This window comes from Lycium barbarum, chromosome 12 (genome assembly GCF_019175385.1).
Source record: "Lycium barbarum isolate Lr01 chromosome 12, ASM1917538v2, whole genome shotgun sequence".
NCBI classification, from domain to species: domain Eukaryota; kingdom Viridiplantae; phylum Streptophyta; class Magnoliopsida; order Solanales; family Solanaceae; genus Lycium; species Lycium barbarum.
In genome coordinates this window covers 81,773,123-81,785,433 of record NC_083348.1, presented here as the reverse complement: position 1 = coordinate 81,785,433, position 12,311 = coordinate 81,773,123, and the positions used below count along the sequence as shown (strand labels likewise).

The 12,311-nt window shown below is 31.6% G+C and overlaps 1 protein-coding gene across 1 annotated transcript; it reads right to left on the bottom strand.

The window, feature by feature from the left end:
• Positions 1–5,971: 5,971 nt before the first annotated feature.
• LOC132621908 (cyclic dof factor 4-like) lies at positions 5,972–7,043 on the bottom strand. Its single transcript, XM_060336383.1, has one exon. It carries the CDS (start codon positions 6,693–6,695, stop codon positions 6,156–6,158), a length of 540 nt encoding a protein of 179 aa, XP_060192366.1. The 5' UTR covers positions 6,696–7,043; the 3' UTR covers positions 5,972–6,155.
• Positions 7,044–12,311: the final 5,268 nt, after the last annotated feature.

Genomic DNA, 12,311 nt, shown 5'->3' with positions numbered 1-12,311 from the left:
ATTTCAACCAAATGATGAGTCAAACTCATTTCATGATGATAAAAAGGGTAAATAGCTACTTTTCGAATCCGTGATGAGGGATTAGCCATCATTTCAAAAGTAATTACATATTTAGCCACTTTATAATGAGTTGGATAAAAATATATACCCCTAAACTAAAAACAAAAATCGCTCTTCTTCTTCTTCTTCGCTTCTTCCCTTACACTGTTGCTTGAACTCCATGAATTACTCTTGAAGTTTGAATTTATAAAGGTTTGAAATTCATGAATTACTTATGGGGTTTGAAACTCTAACAAATTTCACCTTAAATTTTTGAAAAGCCTGAACCCGATGATTTATTCCCGGAGTTAATTTGAACTTGTAAAAAATTGAACTCCGTAAATCATTCATGGAAATTTGAACTCAAAGACTCTTTCTTGAGTTCGTGGTTCAACAACTAAGAACTCAAGAATTTTGTTCTTGAATTCATGGTTTTACAATTGAGAACTCAAGGATACTCTCCCTGTGTTAAAACTTCAGCACAACACTAGTCAAAGTTCTAACCCAGAGAAAGAGTACTCAAGTTCATGATTATACAACTAAGAATGCAAGGATTGTCCTTGAGTTCGATGAGATGAATGACTGATTGTATTCATAATTTTATAGCTGGGTCTGAATGATTCGGTTCTTGAGTTCGAACTCCAACAAATTATAATAGAGTTTCTCTTGCCAAAATTTCGAACTTCGACATATATCAAATGCTAAATTTTTCTCCACATTTCAGCTAGAAATATCTTGTCTACATTTTATATTCGCCTTAAGAAGTGGATATATAATGGGGAACTTATTTGGGGTAGAGAACATATAAGTGGTATTTACATTTAGTAATTATATTTTACTTTAATTACATTCGATAGCCAAATGTTGTATTTCAATTAGACAAGATAATTAATACAATAACTCTCTCCTCCTCTCTGCTCTCTAACGCTCTCTTCTCTCTTCCCTCACTTTCTCTCTCGCCCATCTCCTCTTTTCCACCTTTCTGTCTTCCTCTCCATCTTCTCCGGCGAGTTCTAACCGCCGCCGCCACACACTGCCCTAATTTATTATCTGAAAATAGAGGCAAAAAATATCAACACACAGAGTTCTTAATTTTCCTCTATAGGAGGAGGAGAAAGTGGTAAGAGAAATACAAAAGGGACGTTGCAGTTAAGAAGACAAAGAATGGTTTGCACTGTTAGATTTATACTCGTCGTCAGTTGATAGAATGAAGAAGAAAAAAAAATAGCTGAAACAGATTAGGCGGTATGCAGAAAATATGAATCATATACATATATCATAGATCTGGACGGTAAGGCCCACATCTGATCGGGACAGCAATTTGGCAAATTTTATTTTGTTGTATCACAAATCTGAGTGTGTCTTATTTCTTGTGTCTCATATCTAAATGTATTTGAGTGTATTCGTTATTTTTTTTAGTGTAAAATTCGGTGTTTCTTTTATGTATTTTTCGCCTATATTTCGAAAGAGATTTTTTTGTATACAATTAAATACAGTTGAATATCCCTATATTTGTTTGCACTTTTGTTATTTGAATACAACCGAATTTAAATACAATAAGTTGAATACAATGTAAAAGTAGCTACGAATGAATACATCCGAATTGAATACAATTGTATTGAATATAGCGAAATATAGCCGAATTAGAATACCGCGGAATTTGAATACTTGTTATTGTAGCTACAAAATGTAATTAACAAAAGTGTAGCTATGTTATAGTCATTTGTAAATATTCCCCATATACAATTCTCAATCACATTTTAAAGAGTGGCTAAATATTTATCGGCAGTCCAAAAAGCCATCTCACCTATTTGTTTCCGAATTTCAACCAGGGAAGTTTTTATTCTTTGCGTTTTGTGAATTTTGACCAATAGTAGTGTACTTCGATTAAAGGCGGGTCATTTACACTTTCCCCCTATTTTGTGCTGTTCTTTAATTTTTGTCGTTTAAATTGGCTGGTTTTTTAATTTTTGTACTTAAAATCGAACTTATGTCTCGCGGGCATAAATTACGCATCATAATATCTACAAATTATTTGAGCGCCCTTAAAGAACTTAATGTCCCGTTAGACATAAGTTCGATTTTGAAGGGAAACACAAAGAATAATAGTTTAAATAGGAGGAACTAAAGCTCTTTTCATCTTCCATTGAATTTAAAAAATAACTACTGGATTTACTAATTTAGGTAAAATAAAAAGTTCCTCACCACGAAACACAACAGTAAAACAATAACCAAATGAAAGTCACTACCAAAATTACAAGTATAAATAAAGTATCCCTTCAAAATGGTAGGTTCCATATTTTTTCCTGTCCCTTTTCCACTAAAATTCTTTATTTTCTTACAGGGAAATTGTATTTGATGTGAATAAAACTCATCAAGGCATCATTTGGCATCTAATTCTAATTCTATACACACGCAAAAGAAGTACTTTTAGGTTGAAATAACGAAATATGCTATAGAACATTACAGGCATTAGGCAAAAAACAAGAATAAGGTATATGGGGGCTTGGAATTTCCATGTTTCTTTATTCTAGAAGTGTACTTGTGGTTTTCAACTGCTGTTGTTTTGTTTTCTTCCTAAATATAAAACTCATCTACATGTAGTTTTAAATCAGGTATGTACTTATTAGATTGAAATAAAATTAAAAAAGAAAGAGCAAAAAAGAATTACCCATCCAAAGTTGAATTTTTCAGTATGTGTGATTCTGTGATTTTTGTATTAGAAAACAATTAAATAACTTTAGTGGGAAAAAATGAAAGTTATGCGACCATCTATTAAGTTTACCCCATATATAGTCAACTTTGTAGTAATTTATTTTTGACCTCTGAACCGATGTTGATCAAAGTAGACCTTACTAAAGGAAAATTATTACAGGAATTAGAAATAGAACGAGTGTATGATAATATGCATAAAGGGAATATCTTTAATTGTCTTGAAGGGGTTGGAAATGAATATATGAATAGCGAGGAAAGGTGAAAGAAATACTGTAATAGTGTTCGTGGAACTTTAACTCTACACCTGTGTGATGTGACCAAAGGATTTCTATAGATTATACCAGTGTTTTTAGAAGCGTTTTCGAGGCGAGTCCCAGAACAAGTCTAGAGGCGGGGCGTATCAAAAACGCTTCGGGGTAAATGAAAGGCGTATTTTCATAGGGCATACGCCTTATAATTTGGGGGCGTAAGTCTCAGGCGTTAAATTTAATGTTTATTGTTTTAAAAAGTATGTTTATTTTAGATTATGTTTTTTATTATCGGTGTAATGATATTTATACTTTATGTTATCATGTTGTAGTGATTTTTCTTAATATTATAAATAAAGAAAGCAACTCCTAGAAAATAACACTGTCATTAATAGGTTTTTAGATAATTATGTCTGAAATTTATATGATAGAGATTTCATAACACTATGTTCGTGAAACAACTTCATCCATTTTTTGTCATTGCATGCTCTTACACTTTTCGTCCTTCTCCTTCTTAGAATATATAAATAAAAGTCAGTGCAAATATTAATTGAGGGTGAAAAGGACTAATGGATCTGGAGATTGATGATGAAGTGAATGAAGATTTCATTTCAAAGATTATCTAGGCTATTATAATTTTTTATGTTGTCATCTTTCTCAAATAATAATTATAATAATTATTTTATATTAGTGGTGATTTATTTGAATTTATTGCAGAATTTTAACGAAAATTTTACATTTGCTTATTTTTTAGTAATAAAATTATAAAATTGAAGATATATGAGACATACGCCCCCTAGATCCATGGGACTTACGTCCCGTGTCTCTAAATCCCATGTCTCGGGGCTTACGCTTTGCCCCCTGCTGCCTAAAACGCCTCGCCTCTCGCCCTCGCCTCTTAAAACGCTGGATTATACAAGGAAAAAAATCCAAGAACCAAAGAGAAAGAAAAAACAATTACCATGACAATTTGAAAAAAGTATGATAATTTAAATGTGAATGCAATTGTGTACCTTACATAGCTTTACTTAATTCCTTGCCATTAATTATAATTTTTTGGTTGGATTGAATCCTAGACATGTACATATATCAATTCTGTTCCACGAATATGAATCTACATCCGGTAAAATTCACAAATAGGCATTTATAGCTTTTGTAATTAAGAAATAGTCACCGTCATTGTTCACCCCACTCCCCCACCACCCCCACTCCCTTTTTTTTTTTTGTGTGAAATTTCAGGATAGTCTCATGAGATTTCTTAATTTCACACTGTGAATTTGAAACTTCGTAACAATAATTATTTTCCAAATATAAGACCGTAAAGTGGTTAGTAAACGCAATTTCATCGTCTAACTGAGACCTTAATTAGAGATCTAGGCCTAAGCCTACCCGACCCCCTAGCTCCCGAGAAATTTAAATGCATATTGAAAGTTGGGAATATATACCTAGGCTCATGTCACTGTTGGATCGAAAATAACTCCACCACTAATCAAAATTTTATGAATAATAAAGAAGAAATATTCTCTCCGGTTTCAAGTTCCTCATTCCTTAAGCTTTTCAAGAATTGTGATCAACAATTTTTTTGAAACAATTATTTGGTACCTTAAAAATGGAAAAAATTTCCACCGTAGAGTGAATTGTACTTCCCCGTGCTTGTTTTTATATAAATTTTGCATTTCTTGTCCAAGTATTTTCAAAAATGTACATTTTACTAATTTGTTTATAAGGTTCGTGCCATTTGATCTCATTGAGCTATTTCTTAAAAAAGACCTCTTTTAAGTCTTAATTAGCTAATTTTGGAGTAAATATAATCGGAGTGTGTCGACCTCCCACCGATATAAGTACCGAATAACAATATTCACCTAGAATCGCTTACTCGCTACTCTCTCCGCTTAATTTATATGACATTTTTCACCTACCAAAATTTAAACTATGTGCAATTTGACCAATATTTTAGAGTATATTGTTTTATCATATTGCGCGAGAAGCATTGCAAACTTTAGTACTTTTCGTATAATTTTTTAATATCTAAATTATATTTTGTTAATAATGGTTAATCTTTCAATGATTAGAAATTATGTTGACTTGGAACAGCAAAAGTGCAACATAAATAAGATGGAGGGAGTAAAACTTTTGCCTCCATTGTAAATTAAATTTAAGACCTCGTGATTCTAAACCACTTTATTGACCATTAGCCCATATCCTTTATCTTGCACTTGACATCATTCATAAGTCTATTTTAGTGCATCCGGTTTTCATCTACATATCATTACTTATCTATATGTAACATGAATCTATACATAGTATTAATCGTAATGTAGAGTATATATATATATTGGCAAATATAAGCAGACATAGACAGATCCAGAATTTCAACTATATGCTCTCTTATTAATGTATGCATTCGAGGTATCTTTTCACGTATGTGCATTGCATATGATACACTCCCTATCTAACCCCCCTGTGTTCCAATATTATTTATCTTCATGAGGTATGTGTACACAAATATATTTGTCTAAAATACTCAACTCGTCACTGTTTATATAACAGTCATTTCATTTTAGAAACGTTATAAAATATTTGACATAATTCTTTTCTATCTAACACTCACAAACTTTCAAGAATTCAAGTTGTAAACTTTGGTGTGATCAGTGTATTTTAATCCTACTCATTTTCAACCATGACCTTGTTTTCTGATTATTACTAATACAATTAATTAATACTTATATTAGTTTTATTTTACCAATCAAATTATAATTATATAGAATGAACTGGAGAGATTAAATAAATTCACCCAAAATAAGGGACATGCAATTATTGTGCCAATATGATACAAGTGTGTCGGGCTACAGGCCTCTATGATGGGTTGTGGCATGCTATCTTGTCCCTTAACTCGTGATCAACATGATTGATTAGGATATAAATCAGTGGATCTTTCAACGCTAACAGCCATATGTACTTAATTAAGATTAACTAAGACAACTTTGTTTAAGTAATTAAAGACAGCTTGTATATACAATCAAGGAAGCAAAGTCAGCCTGCAAATGTTTTTTTTTTTTTCTCATTCCATTTTTTTTTTTGTTGTTGTTTTCATTTACTAATTCCACGTACATAGAATACTTAATTTTTAAGCACTAAAAGACAAATAGGGAATCAACAAGATTGGCTACCAGAGGTGCTCCTCCTCCTCTTGGCTGCCTGAAAAAGATGCCATTGATCCTCATGAGCAACTACTCCATCAAAGTCAAGCTGGTTAATAATATTACCATGAATATTATTAGTAACATCAAAGAAACAACCATCTGATAATCCGGCCATATCGCCTTGCGGGCCGGGCCCACAAGGCGGCTTGGCCTTACGACGGCCCGCTCCTACGGGCACGTTCCGTAGGGCCCCACCGGCCGTCCAGTATCTCTGACAACCTTTGCAAAAGTGTCTTGGTTGGTTAACATTGTAGTTGTTGAAGTAACAAAACTTGGTTTCCATGCTTTTGCACCTAGGACAAGGGATGATCTTGTCCGGTCTTTTTTCTTGATCATCATCATCATCATGGTGATCATCAACTTTGTTTTTTGTTGGTTGATGATGATTATGAAGATGATCATGACTTTTGGCTTGTTTTTGTTGAACTTGTATTGTTGCACCAAACAATTTGATGCCTTGTGAGATGCGACTTTCTTGAACTTCAGCCATGTTTTCTTGGTTTTGAGGGGTGGGATGGGGAGGCAAGTGAATGGTTATGTTTGATGTAGAGGAACTTACAAGGGCTAATTAAGAAGTTGATTTGTATATATATAGCTAGAGATGTGTATATGTATGTGTACTTAAAAAGGGAAAAAAGTGCAGAGTGAGTTGTAGAGGTTTTGGGGTGGGGTGGGAAGGATGGTAGGTTAGATAGGGGAGGAAAAAAAGTTCATAGATGATGGGGGAGAAAAAGATCGACTTGAAGAATATAAAAGTATAGAAGATGGAGGAGGACGAGAGAGAGAGAGAGAGGGCCAAAAGGGTAAGTCTTTTTCTTTGCCAATGGAAAATGGGTAAGTCAAGAAAGAAAAAGGACATGAAGAGAACCTTGTATTACTCCACTGGTTATAGATTTACTCTCTCCCTCCGTCTCAATTTATATGATATAGTTTGATTAGACACGAAATTTAAAAAAAACAGAAAAACTTGTAAAACTTGTGTTCTAAAATAAATCATAGATATTTGTGTGGTTATAAATCATTTCATTAAGGGCATAAGAGAAATTTTCAAGTCAAGTTATTTTTAAATATAAAAATATATCATTCGTTTTGGAACAGATTAAAAAGAAAGTGTATTTCATAAACTGGAACAGAGGGAATATGTTAGTGCATTTACTAAGAAAATTTAGTATGAAGTTAAAAATATATTATACATGTCAGGAATTTAAACGTATAGTTAATATAAATGTTACTTCCTTGTCCTAATTCATGTGAAGGAGTTCGAGGGTTAAAATATTTAATTTTAATTATGATTTTGAATATAGATTTTTTAAAATAATATTTACATATTTAAAAACTGTACAAAAAGTATAAAAAGTAAACATAGCTAATGATTCAAAATATTTTAAAAAATATTGAAAAAATTATAATAAAAAATAAATAATTTGACTCATCAAACAGTACTAACACATTCACATAAAATAGGATGAAGTAAAGGTGTTTTTTTCAAAAGTACCAAAAAAGTCATCATCACTGATTAAAAGGAAAAGCATAAAAATAAAAATATGGGAATTTTTAGAGGCTAGTGTATCATGATTCCCCAAGCTTTGTGTATGATTTCTTGCCTTTATCCTTTAAAAGGTTCACTGTATGTAATGCTGCTACCTTTCAATTGAATTTCTAGTTTTCTTCTTAGAGCCTGTTTGGATGGGTTTATGCCTATAAGCTGTTTGCAGTTTATAAGTTAAAAAAAATAAGTTGGATAGTCTGACTGGAATAGTCTGACTTTTTTTTTTTTTTGGCTTATAAGCTGTTTCAGCTTATAAGTTGTTTTAGATAAGCTAAGTCAAATAGGCGCAATTATTTTTTTGAGCTTATTTTAAGCATAAAATGACTTTAAGCTGGCCAGCCGAACACTCAAAAAAGCTAAAAACAACTTATAAGCAACTTATAAGCCAATCCAAACGGGCTCTTATAGCCTGTTTGGCCAAGTTTATTTTCCCCCTAAAAGTACTTATTTTTTCAATAAGTACTTATTTAAAAAAAAGTGAAGTGTTTGGCCAAGCTTTTGGAGGAAAATAAGTGCTTCTGGGGAGTAGCAGAAGCAGTTTTTCAGAAGCTAAAAAAAACTGTTTTTGCCCAAAAGCACTTTTTTTAAAAGTACTTTTGAGAAAAATACAAATAGAAACACTTTTTAAAAGCTTGGTCAAACACTAATTGCTGTTCAAAAGTACTTTTATAATTAATTGGCCAAACACAAACTGATTTTCGCCAAAAGTGTTTTTTTGAAAAGTACTTTTAAAAAAAAGTATTTTTTAAAATAAGCTTATTTTAGAAGTTTGGCCAAACAGGCTATTAGTTTGTTTTAACCTTCTTATGGGAATGATATGGCATGTCTAAAATCCATCAAATCCGACACTAATTTGATATAACATATTTTTAATTTAAAATTATAAAATTTTAAGAAATTCTTTACTTTAAGTTACACATTCAGTTAAATTAAAACACATAAAGTAAAGTGAATGGCATAATATTGAATAAATACCTTACTTTTGACTAAGAAAAGAAAAAGTAAAATCATGTTTTTCAAGTACTTCTACAGTATCAAAATAAGTGTTATCTTAGCAAAAATTATGTCAATTAAGACATCAATAAATACAATATGGATTTACCAAAGTATCTCTATTTATTATTGTAGATGTTTTTTTTTTTTAAATTGAACAATATTAAGAGGACTACTTCTTTAATTCTAAAGGAGTAGTTGGAAAAAACTTATTAGTTTTTTGCTTGAATTTCTAAGATGACATTTATTTTGGGAAAAATTATGTTGTTAAGGTGACACGTATTTTGAAACGAACGGAATATATGAATACTTAACCAATATACGTGTGATAGATATAATTAGGGGAGCAAAAAGTGCAAAAGGAATAAAGTTGTAAAATTTTCCAGTAAAAGAATAAAAGGAAAAAGGGAGCCGCCATGAGCAACAAACAAGGTTCTTTTTTCTTTTTATTCTTTATTATTCTATGATAATTTATAATATATAGAGGAGGTTGGGGTTGGGTTGGGGCGTATAAAAAAGTTGATGCTGAACTTTTTGTCCACATCATTACTCCACGTCATCTTTGTAGTGTTGAAATCTCTCCATGAAGTGGGACCCATCACCTGGTAGGTTGCTTATATTCATTTTTCGAAAAAGTATAAAGATAAGGGGGTGATTAAAAGAGATAAAGCTAAAAAAGGAGGTCTTTTCTAATGTCTATTTAATATATCAAATCTGGATTAGCTTTTGCCTAAAGTATTTTCTTTTGTTTAATCAAGATTGAGATTATGCTGACACATCATGTTTTTGCGGGCTTAAGCCTTAAGGGTGAAGGTCCAAGATTTTCTTCTTCTTCGGGCTTAACTTTTGAATGGCAATAAATACGCGGAAAATCTTATTTTAACGATTTTAATAGTCAATATTTTAAATAATAATAGTATAATACGTATATTAACTTATATTAATGTGATAAAAGTAAATTAAAAAATATTTTTCGTATTTTCTATACTTGGAAATAACTTTAAACTTTTTCATTAATGAGAATCTTCTATAGCCAGACTTGTTTAAAATTACAAAGTCTAATAAATCTGTCTTTTTTATAAACTTTGTGGAATCGGACTATATTGGGTGAAATTCATTTTCCTCCTCCAAGTTTATTTTAAAGATCAAATACCTCTCACGATTTTGAACAATAGACATCTCCCCCCCTTAGTCTCAATTGAGTATTATAATACACACGTTATCCTCTAAATTATCAACCTTTGCCTCTTTTACTTTTTACATGTTATGGTATATTTTTTTCGCTTTTAATCTTATTATTGACTTACCTATAGAACAAATAAATCTTATTTATGAAGTAAAAACATGAAAAATAGTTGTCAAGCATACATAATGTTGGAATAATAAAATGATTGAGCTTAATTTTTTCTTTTATTAAAATATTTGTTCGATAGTAATTTGGAAGTAACAAATATCATTCACTACGAGTCGGTTGGCCATGAATAAGATTTGAATTATGTGTTAGCTTATCAAACTGATTCATTATTTCACCTTCAAACTTGAAATATAAATTTGAAATCTGAAAAATAAATTTTTAGTTAGTGTTTCAAATTTTTACTGATAAAGTTTCAATTCTATTTTCATATCCAAATACAATTTTAACTTCAAATACTACTAAATCTTCAAATCTCAATCCAAACGCCTACTAATTAATTTAATGTAATTTTAGGTAGGCTGTTGAAAAAACTCTTTACATCTCATTGGCAATTGAACTCCTATGGATACCTATTAATTTCGCTTAGTAGCACCCACTCACGGGGGGTCCTATTTCCTACCTTAGAATGCTCTCCTAATGAAGTCCTACGAGGCAGATAACATGTGGATATCATTAAAATTATGATCTACTAACAATGCTATATTTATTCATATAAGATCAAAATTGATGATAATGATATATGATGTCAGTAAGGCAGAATATATTAATTAGGTGGCGTTTGAAAGGAAATATGGGTGAAGAAGTTTTTGATCACATTCTTTTTCGAAAAAGAAATTGCGCTTTTTTTTTTTCTTCTCAAAAAGTTGCGTTTGTTTGATAGACAATTTTTTTTGGTTTAATCCATATGCGGCCCTAAAATTGTTCTTTTTTTTTTTTCATTTTGACACCTCAACTAAGTATTGTTCGTATTGAACACCTGAATTTGGCCTCAAATGCATCTATCAAACACAATCAGACTTACATAATATATATGGTGAGTTTTTTTTTTTTTTTAGTCTTGCGTGAATGTCAATAGCATCCTATGTGTAAAATTCAACCAATCAAAATATCTCACCCATTTTAATTATACACATCAGATATTAAGTTAATCTAATACAAAACACAATGACCGTCTTCTTTTTGTCATGCTTTGATAATAATGAAACAGTCACCAACAACTCTTACCTAATTGTAGACTAAAATCTCTTGGGCATTCTACTTCACCTAGTTCAGCCCCTTACTTCCATTCCTACATTATCAATTATGCACATAAGATATTAAGTTTTGATTTTAATTTTTAGTTTTCAATTTTTGTTTCCAAGTTTATTTTCTTATTTTTCAGTTTTGGATTTTTATTTTCCATGTTTGGTTTCTTATTTTTGAATTTTAGTTTTCAGTTAGTTTCCAATTTTGATTTCTTATGTTCCAGTTTTGTTATTTGATTGGTTTAAATAGTGGTTCTTCACTTGTATAACACAGTAACACATTTCTTCCTATCTGATGTGTACAATTAAATGGGTGGAGTGTTCTAATTGGTTAAATTTTTCACATAGGATGCGATTGACATTATGCGCAAGGCAAAAAAAAGAATGAAATTCACCATATATGCTATATAAGTCGGATTGTGTTTGATAGACACACTTTAGGACAAGTTCAGGAATTCAATAGGAACAACATTTAATTGAAGTACTAAAATAAAAAAACAGAGGTAAGTTTAGGAGGCCTCATACGCATTAAGCCTTTTTTCTCCATAGTCACCATTCTTTACAATATTTCTCGATTGGATGAAAGTTATCTTTTTTCTAATCTTAGTAAGGCCATATCTAAGCTAGGAATTTGGCGAACTAGATCAGAGCAGTAAATATTAGGCCAAAGTCATAGATGGACCCGCTGAACTTGTCCTGATTTTTCATTTAGACCCCCTACTGAGGGGCGTACCATATGAACCCTTCAAGATAATTGTTAATGTGCCATTTAAACACAAAATAAATATGCAACAACACACAAATGGTGCGTGTAATTCACACGCAAAAATAACAAATAAGACGGAGCCACGTGGATTTTAGCTTTAAAAAATAAAAATAAAAGGATTTTGCAAAAAAAAAAAAAAGTAAAAACAAAAATATGTCGATGGGTCCGATAATGATGAACAAGAGGCCCATTGCTGGTCATCTTCTTCAGCTCCCCCGCCTCCCCCACCCCTCCACCCGCCGCCCGACCCCTCTCCTCTTCTTCAACCCCCCACCGCCCCTCTCCTTCCTCTCTTTTTCTTCTTGCTCCACTAGCCATCCGTCGTCCTCCCACTCCCAACTAATTCTTTTCCTTCTAAA

Excerpts from the sequence above, each read along its gene's own strand:
- LOC132621908 (XM_060336383.1), bottom strand. The coding sequence starts at position 6,695 with ATGGCTGAAGTTCAAGAAAGTCGCATCTCACAAGGCATCAAATTGTTT.